This window comes from Cololabis saira, chromosome 11, assembly GCF_033807715.1.
Source record: "Cololabis saira isolate AMF1-May2022 chromosome 11, fColSai1.1, whole genome shotgun sequence".
Taxonomy (NCBI): domain Eukaryota; kingdom Metazoa; phylum Chordata; class Actinopteri; order Beloniformes; family Belonidae; genus Cololabis; species Cololabis saira.
Window position 1 is genome coordinate 11783001 of NC_084597.1, and position 19494 is coordinate 11802494.

The 19494-nt window shown below is 37.5% G+C and overlaps 2 protein-coding genes across 2 annotated transcripts; both read left to right on the forward strand.

Moving 5' to 3' along the window:
• Positions 1-999: 999 nt before the first annotated feature.
• zgc:122979 (uncharacterized protein LOC641576 homolog) lies at positions 1000-7312 on the forward strand. The gene is made up of 4 exons (XM_061733292.1): positions 1000-1231; positions 2137-2395; positions 3364-3899; positions 6367-7312. Exons 1-4 carry the CDS (start codon positions 1124-1126, stop codon positions 6598-6600), a joined length of 1137 nt encoding a protein of 378 aa, XP_061589276.1. The 5' UTR covers positions 1000-1123; the 3' UTR covers positions 6601-7312.
• Positions 7313-11885: 4573 nt separating this feature from the next.
• On the forward strand, positions 11886-18477 carry hwa (huluwa). The gene is made up of 3 exons (XM_061733293.1): positions 11886-12473; positions 16996-17194; positions 18308-18477. Exons 1-3 carry the CDS (start codon positions 11886-11888, stop codon positions 18475-18477), a joined length of 957 nt encoding a protein of 318 aa, XP_061589277.1.
• Positions 18478-19494: the final 1017 nt, after the last annotated feature.

Here is a 19494-nt window from a genome sequence, read left to right on the forward strand (position 1 = left end):
CAAGTCAAGACAGAGCCGCAACAATGGCTACACCTGCTTTTTTTGTAAAGCAGTGGTCTTTGAGGGGGATCCAGACTTAGTTGGATGGTGCAGGTTCATTTGGTTTCAGTTCATGATTGTTAATAAACTGCATCATCTGCTGTCCTCTTATGATCCCATTCATTTGATTGTTTTTGGTGTTTCTGCAGGTTTTATATAACATTGTGGTTCTAAAAGCAGCACATCAGTGCAGCTGGTTCAAAGAGTTAATTCTCAGAAACAAGAGTTAAAAGATCCTTAAATTAATTTAGAAAAAATATAGTAATTTACTGATGTGGAAAATAAGAAATTTACTCTTACTCTTACTCTTACTTTTACTTAAAGTAAATGTAAAAGCATTTACTTTTGGATACTTAAGTACCTTTAAAAGCAAGTACTTTTCTACTCTTACTCGAGTAATATTTTGACTGAGCTACTTTTACTTGTAACGGAGTTAATTTTGACCCGTAGTATTTGTACTCTTACTCAAGTACTGGGGTCGAGTACTCTGTCCACCTCTGGTAATATATTATTTGTAATCAGCACACATTATCTGTCCTCATATGATAAAATCCACCATCCCCCCTGATTTTTTTTTTTTTTTTTTTACAACTCGAGTACTGCATATAGCCATCCAAGTTATGCAAACATTAACTATAGCTCACAGCTCATTGAGGACCGTACCAGAGTTTGTCTGGGCAGACTTTTTTTTTTTCTTTTGTGTCTGAGAAAGAGGACTCGCTGTTCCAAGTCGTGACTGTCTGCTCGGATCTACCTCCGAGAACTCCGGAAGCAAGTCTCGAGATGGAGAAGGAGGCTGGAACATCCGCGCGATCATCGCCGGAGCACCAATGGCGTCTCTCCCAGCACACTGAGGAGACCGGTATCCCCGCCGTGCGTGAGGAAAGGGGCGGTCCGGGGAAAGCTCGATCACTCTGCGTGGGTGAGTGAGTGGATTGTAAAGGAGCTGCGGCGACGGTATTTAACAGAGATCCGAGGAGAACTCGAGCAGCACGGAGCACCAGACAGCTCGACTAAAACACTGAGCAGTTTCAGCACCAGCGCGAGTGGACAGCGACAGTAGCAGCATCTCCAAACTCTCATCATGGTTCTCATCTGGACCCAGTTCGGTGTGAAGCAGAAAAACGGCAATGTCAAGTGCAAAGTACGAGTTATGCACAGGGGTGACAGCTCAGGCTCAGCATCATCAGCTGTAAGTACATTTTTTTGGAAAGTTTGTCTCCTGTTTGTTATTTAACTCAGATTTCACTTTTCGCTGCATTATTTCTTTTGAATGAATGAATGAAAATATATTTATTTCGGTCAGGTCATTCTTAATGTAGAAACTGAAAGCATTAGTTCACATAAAAAAAAAGAGAGAGACCTAACCGAAAAGGAATAGGCTGAAGCTATTGCTTATTTACGCCTACCCTTCTCACATGATCAACTTATTCATATCAAACATACAAAACATAGTACAAAAAATAAATCATATTTTTCAAACACATTAAACTTAAACAAACATTTGAATGAATGCATGAATCGACTGGCACATCTTCAATTTTTCAGCAAGTGCATTCCATATATTTACACCCCTTACAGTAATACATTGATCTTTAATTTTAGTCCTAGACTTTGGTTTTTCAATCATACGTTTCCCTCCTTTCACGGCATCGTTGGGATTCTGTTGCACTGGATTCGTTCACATACAGAAATTTACTGCAAAAGATCTCAGCCGTTTGCCCCTCCCAATTCCTCCAGCAGACATCCAAATCTCCTCTTACGTTGTGTTGAGCATCAGCCTATGAAATTCATGTTGTTACCCAGCAGCATAGAGATAAGGGGGGGATGCATAATTCACTGCAACTAGAGTAGATTATGTCTTGTGAATCAGCAACTATGCTTTGATTTGTAAGAGATCAATATTTCAACTATCAATCATGAGTCTTTTACAAAATGAAACAACTGAGATTTTTCTGAATGTTGAAAATACAGGAAAAGTTAATCATTTGAATTGAATAGAATACTTTTTTATTGTCTTATACACGGGTACAGTGAGATTAAGAATAGATATTTTGTGTGTGAAAATGGTCTAAAAGACTGTTAATGTCCCTGCAGGAAAGCACCAAGTCTGAGCAGGACACACCTTGCCTGTCTATCAAACCCCCGGGCAAGGATTTCTACAAAGTCCTGGGTGTCGCCCCAGAATCCAATGAGGATGAGATCAAGAAGGCCTACAGGAAGATGGCTCTCAAGTTCCACCCAGACAAGAACAGCGATGCTGATGCAGAGGACAAGTTCAAAGAGATTGCAGAGGCATATGAGATTCTGACCGACCCCAAAAAGAGAAGCATATACGATCAGTTTGGAGAGGAAGGTAAGCAGAAGGAAATCTATTAATGATGTGACTCCATTGTGATGACTTAAACAGTTTCAAGTGTAACTGCCATCTGTGTAATTGCTGTACGGATATTTTCGTCATCTTAAACGCTAAAACTTGATTTGCAGTTGGATGTTGATGACTAAATCCCTATTAAACCAGGACATGTGTACACTGTAAGAAAAGCCCGTAGAAATTACCGTAAAAAACTGTGAAATAGCAACGGTGAAGGACGTTAAATGTTACAGATGAAAATCTTTGTTGACATTGTGTCAGAGTTTGTCTGTCTAACGTGTAATAACTAATTTAATGAAGACATTACTCAAAGAATTCAATGATAGTATGTAGATGTTTATTTCACAACAAAACATCGCTATTAATACTACAAAATATATTACACAACACACAATCTTTTAATAAAATAAGTGGAAAAATTCAGTCAAATTACTGTCTTATACTTAAGACTTACTTAATTACTTATAATGAGGCTTTTACCGATTAATAATGCCTCTATTTTGATGTTTTCCAGTGAAATGTAATGGGATTAGATGTAAAATAAGCAATGGCTGCACGTAAATTGTACGAGAGAAAATAGCTTTAATGAAGACATAGTCATGTTAATTTGGCTGAAAATGGATGTTGAATTTACCAGTTTTGTACTTAAATTGTATAATTTTATTTTGTAAAGGATTACAGTTTAAAATTGTAAAATTCACAGGTTGTTCTGTAATGTGTTTTACAATCTGCTGTATCTTTTACAGTATTATTCTGGCAACCACAGCTGCCAGTTTTTTACCGTAAAAACGTTTTTTTTTCTTACAGTGTAGTATGACAACTCTGAGACTGACAAATTATTAATAGAGAAGTAAAAGTTTTGCTCAGAACTTTTTAAATTGGTGAACTTTTTGTAGAGCAGGAAGAACTTTGCATCAAGACTAATTTGCATCCATTTTTTTCTGTTTCAGGGCTTAAAAATGGAGGGAACATCTTCCGCAATAGTTGCCATAGTGACCCCCACGCCACCTTCTCCACTTTCTTTCACGGCTCCGATCACTTCGACATCTTCTTCAACAGTGACCTTGATGGTGAAGATGAGCTTTTCAATCCCTTTAGACGCTTCCCCTTCAGTCACGTGGGCGGCTCTTCCAGCCATGAACCCGGCCTGCGAAAGGGCCAGCGGCGGATGCAGACCAAAGCAGTGCTCCATGATCTGCCAGTGACCCTGGAGGACGTGATGCACGGCTGCACCAAGCACGTGAAAATCACCCGCAGTCGCCTTAACCCTGACGGCCGTAGCCTTCGGACTGAGGAGAAGGTGCTAAATGTGGTGGTGAAGAAAGGCTGGAAAGCTGGAACGAAGATCACTTTCCCCAGGGAGGGAGATGAGGCCCCCAACAACACTCCTGCAGACATCACCTTTGTTCTCAGGGATGAGGAGAACCAGAAGTACAAGAGAGATGGGGCCAACATAATCTACACTGCACAGATCACCCTTAAAGAGGTGAGTTTTTAGGGTCTTAGCAAATCAATAAGGAACATACACCCACTCTGAGAAAGGCTAAAGACATCCACCACTTATTTTCTTTTTCATGGGCGATATTTTACCGTTCACGATAAACCGTCAAAAAAATTCCCCACGGTAAGAATTTGTATCTCACGGTAAAAACGATAAATTCCCGTTGATGACGTTTTTGTGTAAAGCTGATTTATGGTTCTGCGTTAAATCCACGCACAACGTACGTGAAGGAAGGAAGGAAGAAAGAAAGAAAGAAAGAAAGAAAGAAAGAAAGAAAGAAAGAAAGAAAGAAAGAAAGAAAGAAAGAAAGAAAGAAAGAAAGAAAGAAAGAAAGAAAGAAAGAAAGAAAGAAAGAAAGAAAGAAAGAAAGAAAGAAAGAAAGAAATGAGCAAGAAAGAAAGAAAGAAAGAAAGAAAGAAAGAAATGAGCAAGAAAGAAAGAAAGAAATGAGCAAGAAAGAAAGAAAGAAAGAAATGAGCAAGAAAGAAAGAAAGAAAGAAAGAAAGAAAGAAAGAAAGAAAGAAAGAAAGAAAGAAAGAAAGAAAGAAAGAAAGAAAGAAAGAAATGAGCAAGAAAGAAAGAAAGAAAGAAAGAAAGAAATGAGCAAAAAGAAAGAAAGAAAGAAAGAAAGAAAGAAAGAAAGAAAGAAAGAAAGAAAGAAAGAAAGAAAGAAAGAAATGAGTCTGAAAAAAAGAAAGAAAGATGAGCCTGAAATAAATAAAGAAAGAAAAAAAGAAAGAAAGAAAGAAATTCCCGTTGATGACGTGTTTGTGTAACAAACATGGCGGATCTGAGAGCGACTCATTTAATTGGGTTTTATTAATTCAATTTAATTGGTGTAGTTTAGTAGTATTTAGTATTGTTTTAGAGCAGTGTTTTGGCTCCAAAGACTGAATGTGGTGATAGATTTATAGTTACAAAGGTGGAGTTGAATTGGTATTTTTTCTATGATACATTTTTTAGTCCATACCGCCCATCCCTAAGTAGTACATATTTTTTCTTAGATGCCAAAGAAAACCAAATCCTGAAAATCCCCATTATCACACAAGGCTGACTTTAGACCACATTCACCACATTTAGAGGCTGATTTCTTTAAACGCAGAGAGTACAGAACACGGTGTTCTTTTATGGGCATATGCCAGACCCCCGCAAACCGAACAGCAGCAGTCTGCTAACACCTCGGTTACCTCACCAGCCCCTGCAGAGTGAGAGAAAGGAGCTAAATTTAGTCTCAGTGCTCACTCTCCACCGCTACGCCTGCTGCAGACTCATCTGCCTTCAACAAGGCAGGCAGAGACTCACTCTGTCTCAGCCTCTCACTTCCACCAGCCCACGCACAGATTAACGGGTATAGCAGTCACAGAGACTGACATTTCAAAGAGCTCCTCCATCCTTCTTTGGCTCCCTTCAGTCACTGAAACACTTAACTCCCACACACAGTCGAAAAATAGAGCGACAATTATAACATCTGTAACACTGTTACCTAACCCGAGATGTTCTTTTAGAAGAACACTTACTTGATTTTCTATCAGTTATATAACTGTACATTTATAAAGATGCTATTTTAAGTAGGGGTGGGTATTGGGAAGGACCTCACGATACGATACGCATCACGATACTTGAGCCACGATACGATACACATTGCGATATCCCGATTATGCGATATCCCGATTATTATATTCTACATAGTTCACCGAAAAATTTAAAAATGCATTACACATCTTAAAATCCAAGTTGTATATATGTACATCAGATGATAGTGATGGATCTTAAAATCCGAGTTGCACGTTCATCAGATTATAGTGACAATTCATGGGACAAACTGAGTCAAAACAATGTTTTATTATAACTATACAAGCTAAAGTTACAACATATTTATATATGTTTTTCATATTATTTACATCATATGAAATTAACATTAAATTTAGTATGAGGTTGCTTTAATTATGTGGCAAATGATAATAAACACAAGAAAGATGGTACTAAAACCAAGGACAGGCACAGTGATCAGTCAGTATAGATATAAATCCATAAATAAATAAACCTCTGTCCATTATTTTTCATTTTTTAAGGACAGGCAATTGTGTTATATAAAAAATAAATTATAAAATGAAATAAAACGTGAAATAAAACCTGAGCTCAGTGCAGGGCCCTCCCAGGGTTGGTAGAGAGTGGCAATGCCCAGGACTGTCACTTAGGTAGGAGCACTGGGTGATAGAATGGGAAAAAGATCGGGGATAAAAATAAATAAATAAATAAAATAAAATTTAAAAAAAAAATCGATTCAAATTTTGAATATCGATATTGAATCGGCTGGAAAAGTATTGCGATATATTGCCATATCGATATTTTTGCCCACCCCTAATTTTAAGTGATGTTTTTTTGCTTTGTGTTAAAAAAATAGGGAAAAAGGTCTGCAGTCCTAAGTGTGTATTCCTCTTTTTGTCTCCAGGCTCTCTGCGGCTGCACAGTCAACGTCCCAACACTTGACAACCGAATGATGCCTCTTCCATGCAGCGATGTTATCAAACCCGGTGCTGTCCGGCGGCTGAGGGGCGAGGGTCTGCCGCTGCCCAAGAGCCCATCCCAGCGGGGCGACTTGATGGTGGAGTTCCAGGTGCTTTTCCCGGACAGGATCCCGCCACAATCTCGCGAGATCATCAAGCACAGCCTCGGCCAGTGCTAACCTACTCCGCTTCTAGTTCACAAAGGCTCACGCCGTGTCTTTGTTGTAATCAATTCACAAACACAGCCTCGCCCAAGGTGCTAACATCACAACCAATCACAACCTCTTATTGTGTTTGGAGATGGCAAGCAGTGCTGAGTTGGTAGTTCAGACAGGACTTGTGAGGAGAACTTTTCTGCAGATTTTCGGCATGTTACACAATATGATGCCACATGAGAAGCGAGAGCAGAATTAGTTAAAGGTGTCTGAGGGTTAACTTTGATGCAAGAGCCTTCTCTTGATTGAAAAGTGTATCTGTACTGTTATACTTGCGAACATTTGGCAGGATATCAGTGTGCTATTTGAGTCTGTATAGACTTCTTTAAACTGAGGGGTTGAAGGTGATAGAAGAAGAAAAAAAACAACTTATTCTTTTTCTTCTTATTTTTTATTATCATAGTTATATGGTGCTCATATGACTGATGTTTTGCATTGATTTATAACAATAGCAAACGTACTTGTGTGCAAAGAGCTACTTTGTGTACAAAATTAAAAAATATTGTCTCTAAAAGAGATTCACCAGTCAAATGTTCCATTGAATTAAAGCATGACTAATAAAGAAAAAGTGAAACAATAATTGAACGTCTTGCTTCTACTGTTCTTTTTCATATTTATATTTTGTATTATAGGTCCTAGATATTGTTGTATTGTATTTTAATTGTTAGAAAAGCCCAACTTGGGACAGGAGTTGCAAATTAGCAATAGCTATAAACTCTATGTGCAGAACATCAGTTGCTGTCATTGTACTGAAACTATGTTTAAACTGCATTGTCCCTATCAACTAAACCAATAAAATAAAAAAATAAAAATATTTTCTGTAATGCAAAAATGTCATACATTCTGGATTCATTACAAATCAACTGAAATATTGCAACCCTTTATTATTATTATAATTATTATTAATATTGCTGATCATGGCTTACAGCTTAAGAAAACTCAAATATCCTATCTCAAAAAATTTGAATATTCTGGGAATCTTAATCTTAAACTGTAAGCCATAATCAGCAATATTAAAATAATAAAAGGCTTGCAATATTTCAGTTGAAAAAATAAAAGAAATCATAAATTAACCAAATACATTAAAAGATTATGAAGTCTCATTTCCCCCTGGAGACTTTGAAAGTCTTTTAAGCTTGTCTGACATATCTGACCCGACCCAGTCTCCTCCTCCAGAGCGTCCACCACATGGAAACACGGGGTTGTGTGTACAGCCCCAAAAAGAGGAAGCCATAATTCACAAACCTCAGAAGTCTATGTTTTTGTTGATAAAAGTGCACAAAAAAATGTATGAAAAGTTGAAAGTGAGATATTTTATTGTTTCGTGACATATATTAGCTCATTTCAAATTTAATGGCAGCAACACGTCAAACAAATTGGGGACTAAAATGTTAAGTCTGTGGCACTAAAAAGAAACATCTGATAACTAAAACTATAACTATTTTGGGAAACTGGCAAAAAGTAGGTGGCATGGCTGGGTGTAAACAAAAAGCTTCCAGGAGAGTCTCTCCAATACAAATATGTGCAGAAGTTTGTGTGTGAAAACAAATGCCTTTATAAATTGTAAAACAATTTTAAAATAATGTTCCTTAAAAAAATATTGTAAAGACCACTGCAAAATATCAAGAGATTCTGATGATTTGAGGAAATGTGTGCACAGGGGCGTCAATTGGGTATGGCAAGGTATGGCAGCCGCCACACCTTGGCTTCAAGGGAAAATGTAAATGTTTGTTTTTTAAATACATTTATGGAATTACTCTGTCTATTTGTATTGATTATTCTATTACTTAATACATATAGAATATATACAAATGCAAATCAGAACAACATGATCGATTTCACTAGTTATTATACACTGCAAAAACTCTGCAAAATCTTAACAAGAATATTTGTCTTATTTCTAGTTAAAATGTCTAATTTTTAGTCAAAAAAATCAACAACCATTTTCACCTGTTTCAAGTAGATTTTCACTTAAAATAAGTAGAAAAATCTGCCAGTGGAACAAGATTGTTTTGCTTGCATTAGAAGATAAATCTTGTCTCACTGGCAGATTTTTCTACTTATTTCAAGTGAAAATTTACTTGAAACAGGTGAAAATTGTCAAATAACAAGTTATTTTCCTGGTGATGACTCTTGTTTTAAGTGTAATGAGATTTTTTGACTAAAAATGAGACATTTTAACTAGAAATAAGACAAATATTCCTGGTAAGATTTTGAGTTTTTGCAGTGAGCGAGACTGCATTTGAAAAAGTTCCAATTTTCTTGACCACACATAAGCTACATAGCAGACTTCTGTGATGAGTATTTGCTGGACGTGTTGATTGATACTCTAGTTAAGTTCTGTGACTTGTAACCTTGCCATACCTTAGCTTCCACTGAATTGACGCCACAGTCTGTGCACAAGGGATAAAATGGGAAAACAGATTTGTAAAGCTTTGTATTCTGTAGCTATTAACATTTTACACAGTGTTCTAACTGTTTTGGGAACAAGGTTTGTATTACATAAGCGCTGTGATTCAAAAGTCCTTTCTCCAATTCAGTTGCAAATCCTCATGAATTAAAGCTGAGACTCCCACACTCAGCCATCTTGTATTGGTTACATAACATGCAGCACGTGCTGGAAATTGTAACAAAAGGTTAGAATACCATAAATTCTGTCAAGTAGACTGTAAGTGAAATGAACCAAGTTGTAGCAGTTTTATGTCTCTACAAATACAGGACTGTCTCAGAAAATTAGAATATTGTGATAAAGTTCTTTATTTTTTGAAATGCAATTAAAAAAATAAAAGGGTCATACATTCTGGATTCATTACAAATCAACTGAAATATTGCAAGCCTTTTATTATTTTAATATTTAATATACACTAGCTACTGCTGCACACAGCCAAAAATACTCTATACAGATTATACAGTTTATAAAACGTCTCTGACACAGCCAGACAACTGGATATACGCAAGTTTGTCAAGAAAGTAAGTCTTCATCACTGTTGGTAGTAACAATTAGTTATCTCCAGCCTGCAGCTAACAGCAGAGAGTCCCATGTAATTAATGAACCAGGTGCTCCCCATTTTGATAAATAAAAACCTGGCTAGCACACTAAGTTAAACTGTTAGCATAATGTTGATTTCTGTCACTTGTTTTAGCTCTGAAAAATCGAGCTGATCTCATTCAAGGTGTGGTTATCATCAGTGGAAATAATAATAATACACTAACAATAATCACTCCATCCCTATTAACCTGTAGGAGTGAGAGGGGGGAGACCTCACCTGGAGCAGACAGTCTGATTAGAATTTTATGGAACTTAATATGGATATGAAATATGAAACATTTCAGTCATGGTACACCATATAAGACCAATTTAACTTGAGCTTTTATTTAAGAGAGTCAAGATTAGAAAGTGGAGGACTGTCTCAGAAAATTAGAATTTTGTGATGAAGTTCTTTATTTTCTGTAATGCAATTACAGAAAAAAAAGGCATTTTTTTTAGATAGGATATTTGAGTTTTCTTAAGCTGTAAGCCATGATCAGCAATAATAATAATAATAATAATAATAATAATAATAAAATGTTTGCAATATTTCAGTTGATTTGTAATGAATCCAGAATGTATGACATTTTTGCATTACAGAAAGTATTTTATTTTTTTTATTTTATTGGTTTAGTTGATACGGACAATGCAGTTTAAACATAGTATCAGTACAATGACAGCAACTGATGAACATAGAGTTTATAGCTATTGCTAATTTGCAACTCCTGTCCCTAGTTGGGCTTTTCTAACAATAAAATACAATACAACAATATCTAGGACCTATAATACAAAATATAAAATTACATCTATTTAAAAACAATCACAAAATAAACAGTCACATAATCCCACAATCTCCACACATCATACACATACTCCCTCACTCATTCACTCCCTCTCAACACGCATCACAACACACACAGTAACAACATTTCAAAAGTGGGTACAATCCTGTTGTGTTTTCAGCCAGTTCTTAACCATGGATGCAAAGATTCTGCTATCTGATAATTTAATTTCATTCGGGAGTCCATTCCAGAGATGACCGCTCTTTACTGAGAAAGCTGATTGTCCGAATGTTGGTCTGCGGTAAAGTATTTGACAGTTACAGTTTGTAGAGCTCCTGGGGACTTTATCACAATATTCTAATTTTCTGAGACAGTCCTGGCTGTAATTCAGAACGGGAGCGTCTCTGCAGAGCAACTGTAGTGCAGTCCAGAGCCCCAATGCTGCCATCCAGTGGTGAGAGGTGGCTCCAAAACCCAAACAAGTAAACCAGACACACCTGTTGCTCTGAAAATCACAACTCTGAGCCTTGAGCACTGGTGATTGAGATCCACAAATGTGTTCAGGTAATACTGACAGTATTCGTGACAATGACGCGCAAAATGTGATGAAAGACATGTTAGCAGTGGCGTCAATTCAGTCAAAGCTAAGGTATGGCAAGGTTACGAGTCACAAAACTTAAGTATCAATCAACACGCCCAGCAAATACTCATCACAGAAGTCTGCTATGTAGCTTATCTGTGTGGTCAAGAAAACTGGAACTTTTTCAAATGCAGTCTCGCTCACTGCAAAAACTCAAAATCTTACCAGGAATATTTGTCTTATTTCTAGTTAAAACGTCTCATTTTTAGTCATTTTTAGTCTCATTACACTTAAAACAAGAGTCATCGCCAGAAAAAGAACCTATTTGACCATTTTCACCTGTTTCAAGTAAATTTTCAATTGAAATAAGTAGAAAAATCTGCCAGTGGGACAAGATTAACTTCTCATTACAAGAAAACTTATTTTAAGTGAAAATCTACTTTAAACAGGTGAAAATTGTAGTTTTTTGAGTTTTTGAGTCTTGTCTTAAATGTAATGAGATTTTAACTAGAAATAAGACAAATATTCTTGTTAAGATTTGGAGTTTTTGCAGTGTAATAACTTGTGAAATCGATCATGTTGTTCTGATTTGCATTTGTAGTTATTTTATATGTATTAAATAATAGAATAATCAATACAAAAACATTTACATTTTCCCTTGAAGCCGAGGTGTGGCGGCTGCCATACCTTGGCATACCCAATTGACGCCCCTGCATGTTAGAGGCCCCGGAGACATTCAGTCATCAAACAATCCACGCTGATTGAGACATAAAGCCACCGGTGCGCAGAGAGACGTCTTGAAACATCAACTGTCATCAGCCCTTCTGTAAGATCCAGCAGTTATGCCTACAGGAATGAAATGTCGCAAGCAAGTCAGAAGACCCCGGTAAATCTAACTGAAGCTTACCCTGTGACAAACTTGACTTTAGTTGTCCTTCTGCTCATTCCCTGCGTGGTCGCGCTTCTTCTGCTCAACTGCCTTTTCCTGATGTACAAGATACTGATCCTGTCAAAGAGGAAGAGAAGACAGGAGCGAGGAGACACGGAAGAGATGCGCCTGCGGTCCACGCTGTCCAGGATCGGGCCAGAATCGGCCTTTTCCCCGCGGCAGGACGGGGGGAGGGCGTACATGTCCATGTCGGAGCCGGTGCTCACCCACCCGGTCACCTCCTCCAGAGCCTCCTCCAGGGACAGGGCCGAGGTGAATCACAGGATCAGGCACCTGAGGCCCGATGGTGCCACCGGCTCGGGGTCTCTGAGGGCGCCGAGCACCATCCGGGCCGCCTCCTCCAGTGCCGGCTTCACCCCCAGACTGCAGCCCCCCCCTCGCGCTCGGACCTGCAGCACCGGTCCGGCGGGCTGGTGCACAAGTGCGCCTCTTTTACTGCAGTCCAGTGATTCCGAGGCTGAGACCAGAATACATCTGGTTCCTCCAAACTCTCCCATGGTGAGTGGCAGAGGTGCGTAGAGGAGCCAAAAATTGTACTCAAGTAAAAGTACTGTTACTTCAGAATAATATGACTCAAGTAGAAGTAAAAAAGTAGCCATCCAATTACTTGAGTAAAAGTAAAAAACGACTTGGTGAAAAAACTACTCAAGTCAGTGGCGTCAATTCAGTGGAAGTTAAGGTATGGCAAGGTGACGAGTCACAGAACTTAACTAGAGTATCAATCAACACGTCCAACAAATACTCATCACAGAAGTCTGCTATGTAGCTTATCTGTGTGGTCAAGAAAATTGGAACTTTTTCAAATGCAGTCTCGCTCACTGCAAAAACTCAAAATCTTACCAGGAATATTTGTCTTATTTCTAGTTAAAATGTCTCATTTTTTGTCAAAAAATCTCATTACACTTAAAACAAGAGTCATTACCAGAAAAATAACTTGTTACTTGACAATTTTCACCTGTTTCGAGTAAATTTTCACTTGAAATAAGTAGAAAAATCTGCCAGTGGAACAAGATTTATCTTCTCATTACAAGCAAAACAATCTTGTTCCATTGGCAGATTTTTCTACTTATTTTAAGTGAAAATCTACTTGAAACAGGTGAAAATGGTTGTTTTTGAGTCTTGTCTTAAATGTTATGAGATTAAAAATAAAAATGAGACTAAAAATGAGACATTTTAACTAGAAATAAGACAAATATTCTTGTTAAGATTTTGAGTTTTTGCAGTGTATAATAACTAGTGAAATCGATCATGTTGTTCTTATTTGCATTTGTAGTTATTCCATAAATGTATTTAAAAAAACAAACATTTACATTTAACCCTTGAAGCAAAGGTGTGGCGGCTGCCATACCTTGCCATACCCAATTGACGCCCCTGACTCAAGTACTGAGTAACTGTTGAGTAACGTCTGATTTATTTTTTTAACATAACCATTCAAACAGACAAAAGTACAAAATAATCATCATCAGGTAAATTAAATCAATAAAATAATGAAATAAATTAAAATTAATAAAAAATAGCTTAAATTAAAATAATCTTAAAGTAAATTCAAGTACTTTAATAAATAATAAAATAATAACAGAATAAAAAAATAAATTAATCACAAGTAGCACAAAATTTCAAGCCTTTGTACTTTTCTTTTTTAGCCAGGCAGAACTAGAACAAACATGAACTCATAGAAACTCTGTGTTTGTGTGTTTGAGTCTGTGTAAATGTGACAAAACATGCAAAAACAAAGATTTTTCCCAAAGAATCACTCAGTGATGTCATGAGATTGAAGCGTACGCGGATAAAAGGGATAAAAGAAAAGTAACAGCTCAACGTAGCCTAATGTAGCGGAGTAAGAGGAACAGTTTCTGCTTCACAAAACGTACTCAAGTAAATGTAACGGAGTAAATGTAACTCGTTACTACCCACCTCTGGTGAGTGGTCACAAGACCAGTATCACTTGTTTATTCAGTTGTGCAGTTATCAACTTATTGGAGGAATATTTAAATTGTAATGGATTCTTCAACCTTTTTTTTTGTTCACCATAACAATTTGATGTCAAACTTATGATTCTAAAACATCTTCAGGTGCAACAGGGATACAGCAATAACTGATCCCATATCTCATGCAGTCACATCTAACAACCAAGTATATTTAATAGTAACGAGGAAGAAAACTAGAAAAGGTCAGTTGATTAAAAAAGAAATAACTAAAAGTAAGATTCTCTGTCTGCAACTCGCATAATTGTGCTGAACCGAGACCTTATTTTACATTATTCCCCCAAAATTAAAGTTACTCCTTGCTGACTTGAAGCCCTTCCAGGTAGTGCACTAAATAGGGGGTGTATTTTCAACCAATCAATCAATCAAACTTTATTTATAAAGCGGGTTTCATACATATATGTAGCACAAAGTGCTTTACATGTTTAAAAAGCATGTGAATTGACACTTTCTGTATACAATCTTCAGATGATGATGACTGGTGAATCAGGGAAGGAGATATTGCAATCCAGAAGAGAGAATTGTGAAGTCAAATTGCTCAACAGGAATTTATGAAACTGTATACTACATAACTAGTGTGTACTTACCCAGATGGTGTGCTACTTTTATAAAATTTTAAGTGTTCATCTGACCATTTTAACTCGCATAGGGTAACCCATAATGCAATGTGTGAGTACAGTACAGTTGCTATCTAACAAACCAGTATATTTAATAGTAATAGTAAGATAGAAGAAAACCAGAAAAGATCAGTTAATTTAAAAAAATAAATAACTAAAAATACATATTCTTTGTCTGCAACTCCATTAATTGTGCTGAACCGAGACTTCCGTATTTTACATTATTCCCCCAAAATTAAATTTGACCCATTGATGTAAACAGTACTTTATTGTCCTTCATCTCTGACAGCTTGTTTTGTTGTTTTTTTTTATGTGATCTTACTTAAATAAAATACATATACACTTGATCATAATCATCAACAACAAAAGCAAACGTTTGTTTTTTTTTGTTTTGAGACAACTATTTTGGGGCATTAAACATAATTTGCTTGAACACCTGCATTGTGGTATGTGGCGGCCATGTTAGTAGCTGCAAAAGTGAGCAGTAAATGACAAAGGAAGATGAAATAATAATAAATCACTCAAGAAAACAGGTGAATAATGCATCAGTTTACCCTGGAAACTTATCAACTGTAGCAAGATAGTGTTATTTGGAGCTTTTGAACGGTTTAGATCCATATGAGATGTTCAGAACCACTGGTTCCACCTACCTGTTAACTCCACTGAAATACACAAAGGGCCCGATTTACTAAGATCCGAAATAAAGAGTACTAAATTGCGTGTGCACTGAAAAAGTTTGCGCGTGCTGTTGTTGTGTGTTTTGAGGGTGATCAACTAAGATTGCGTGCGCAATTGATAACAGGTGCAAACCTCAGTATTCAAATGAGGTGTTGCGCGTCTTACCGTTTGCGGCACAAACTTTGCGCCATGGAGAGTCTGGATGGAAAGGAGGATATAGTCGCAAGCGCAAAATGAAATTTGACGAGTTGGAGTTAGAGATATTAGTGGAAGAGGCAAATTGTTGTGCCGTATTCAGCACCCCTGCCGTGAAAAGCCCCCCCTCGTATATTCAATGATAAGTAGACCAAGAAAAAAAACAAGACATTGACACTTCAATATATTTATATATACACACTCACACAAACACATACTAAGGAGTTTATATTATATATATTTACAAATATTATGGAAGACAACACAGTAAGCAGGCTATTAATTAATGACATCAATAACCATTTACCCGATTTTTGTTATCTGTGACTGTGATTGTGGGAAAGTATGACTATTGTGGAATCCATGAGCGCATTTAAACATGAATCATTAACAAAAAACTGGACGCTAAACAGAACATGATAGGGAATGAGAATGTCATTTTTGTCAGACGAGGGGGTGCTTTTCACGGCAGGGGTGCTGAATACGGCACAACACCGGGGTATGACAACTGGAGAACAGGCGCACAATAAGAAACATTTTTTTCTCCATGAAAACACGTGATTTATTTATTATCACAAATAAAAAAATGATTGTGCCTCCTGTGGCAACCTTTTGCTGAATAATACTCGATTTAACATTCAAATAAAATATTTCTCCTTTTGCATGTGGAGATTAGCACCTTCCTTTTGAAGGTATTAAGTACAGACGCAATCACAATCCACGCAAAAACTTTCAGGCTTGGTAAATCTCATTGCGCGTGGTAAATGGACCAATTTGTATCTTCTCCTCCCAGTATTTAGCGATTTCTGGCGGGTACGCCCCATATTGATTATTCATCAGGGCAAAAGTACTAAATGAATAGCGTGTGCTATTTTGCGCATTTGAGAGACGCAGTCCTCTTTGCACGCTGTTAGCAGATCAGCTGGCACATTGGTTTGCGGGTGATGTCAAGTTTGCACACGTTTTTTTTACACACGCAAACCTTTAGTAAATCAGGCCCAAAGTGTTTTCTTATTTTGTTTGCAGAGTGAGTGTACGCATAAAGCTGACCAGTTTGAGAGTGACGCATCTCTTGAAATATGTACAATATACAAGTGATGGGTGCAGATTAGCAAATCCAAGAGTGCAATGCGGCGTGACAACATGATGCTAAAATAATAGATTTTAATTAAAATACAAAGTTGTACATTTCTCTACAAACGTTCTTGGAATACAGCATATATTTGATTCTTTGTTTTACCTTAAAGGTGGTCACACACTTGTCGTATATACCACAACACTATTTGTTCATCCTAGGCAAATAAGACAAATCTAATTTTCCACTGAAAAGCCTTCAGACACAGAGCCAGAAAACTTGAGGTTTAATTTCTCAACAGAGAGATGTTTTTTTGTTTTTGTTTCTTTACTTTCCCTGCTGTGGCATCAATAAAGTTTGATTTAATCCTATGATACAAAAAATTCTCTTAATTAAAAAGAATTACCAGACAGATTTACAAGCATAATGGTACTTTATGACTAATGTGTATGCCTGTGTTTGGGTCACAGCAGGACACTGAATCTGCAGCCCGTATTCGTCGGAGCCATGCTTATGAGATGCTGACTGAAGTGGACCCAGGTGTTGCTGTGCATCCCTTCGACAAAGTGGTCATGGACTGTGTGTCCGTAAACCAACCTTCAGATGCCTCCTGCCCGAACACATCTGCTGGGGGTCCTGGGCTGGATAGCGACTTTGGAGCTAGTGCAGGTACTTCAGCATCCTGCAGCCAGACTGCAATCAATATCACCAACATTACTAACTATTATGGCCTCAAAAATCATCTTACTGACTTAAGAGCACAACAATCCTTTTATGACTTTTATTGTCCAAGTTTTTGACATTTTCTCAGAAGAAATGCTAATTCTGGCCAGAATAGTGACACGACTGATTTATACCTCATAGGGAACCATACCACAAATAAACTTCAGATGAAGACTGAAGCAAGTAAAGGATGAATCAGTCAGATGTGTCTGTAGTGCTTGTGATGCTTTATCATGTGTGTTTTCAGCTGCTTCTAAATTTCTCTCTCAAACTTCATTTGAATTTTGACCTTTTTTAATTCTGTAGGATGAAAGATTCGTGTTCGTTTGTCTGGTGAACCAAAAGAAAAACTAGTGGAATAGAATCACAGGTTAATACAACTTTTAATTATGTCAAGTACAAGGTTTTCCGGCCGGAGGTACATTTGTCTCAGACCACGTGGGTAGGACAGAAATGCACCCGGTGGTCATCAGTCCAGTTGATTTTATACTAAAAGGGGGGGTGTCCTTTGCACCTGAATGTCATTGGTGGAGCCAGCTACGGGGAAGACCCTCCGAACGTGTCTCACCTTTACATCTTCTTTGTTATTCTCTCACCCGGGGTGTCAACCCAGATAAGACCCCCCCCAATACCAAAACATCTGCTTCTCCCCACCGTCTCCTCTCAACAAATGGTATGTGATTTGTATTTAACCCCTACATCTGAAATAGTCTACCCGTAGCACCAGGGGGTGACTCCGTGTCCTGCTGAATACGAGGTTACTTTGCATATAAAGAGAAAACCCACCAGTGTTGGAAACTTCTTTGAATTCTTAACAATTTCATGAAATCCTAACAAGGAATAAGCAAAAATGTTCATCATTTTTCATGTGACATAAATCTTCCCCTGTAAACTATTGCAATAATTTAAATAAAGTATAAATATTTTAAGGACCAATACATATTATTTCCATATTCATATGGTGGATATGTTTTAAAAAGGAGAGCAAAGCATAAGACAGTCTTTTCTGTCTTAAAGTGCACATGTATTTATTTTATAAATGACGTTAATGTCTTCCAGGTGTCTCTCTGCGAATTCTGTCGGCGGACAGTGACGGTCTGTCCAACAGTGTGCTAACTTCAGTTTTGGAGTGGGATTATTATGACCCCTGCTACGTCAAACAGAATAACATACCCAAACATAAGCATCCCGTTGTCCCTGCGGTCCACACAAAACAGTACTGGGTATAATTTTTAATGTTCACTTTTAACATTTCTTTACAATGGCTTACTTGTATTCAGTTTTGTCTCACCAAATATCACTGACTGCTCACTAAATGTAATGTTTTATGTTGTAGACAACACCTTGCCACTGACCTCGTTTCTGTTCATTCTGTGTTGACTCTTCACCTTGATTTAAATGATTTTAAAATGTTTGATCTGCACGCTTCACTCATGGTGAATTCAAGCCTAGTCACTGTTTTATTGATAATGACTGTTCTGCTGGTTGAGTTTCACAAACATTCACAAAAAATTGTTTCACACTTTATTTTGATGCACTTAAACCAATAAAGACTAAAGAATTTAATGAAATGGTTTTTGATTAAATTGATGGAGGCTTTAATCGTGACGGTGTCCAAACAACCTGAAGAGGCGCACGGTGGCGCTTCTGGCCACTTGTAAATCTAGGTTATTCTTCTGGGTTATTCCTGGTTGTGACGGCCAATCACGTTCCTGCATCTATCCAAGAATTAACCAAGAATTAACAGCTCCGACCAATCAGGGCTCAGTCAATTTCTGGATGTCCCGCCGACATCCAGAAATTGACCAATCAGGAGCGAGTACAGGCTCCGCCCGCTGCGGAGCTGCTGGGGAAGTTTTTTCAAGTTTACGCTGTTCAGAAAAACCAGCCTGAAGATTGTTCCGAAAAACCAGCCTGAAGATTGTTCCAACTACAGCAAATCCTGCCCCCACACATTTTCCAGACGTTTCAGAAGTAAGTGCAAATACATTTTTATAGGAAGTTCTGGTCCATAGGTCTATAACGTACATGCTACTAACGGTAATGTTACTCGTAAAGGTGGTTTTGGGACGGATGCTAAATCCTGTGAATGTAAAGTAATGTACGGATAAACGATACAATGCAGTACAAAAAGAAAACAAAGGATCATCAACTTTTTATGAACAAATTTTGGCGAACAATAATGATTAAAAATCGGATATAGGAGTAAATCAGATGAGCATGATTTGGCTTTGTAGATCAATCTA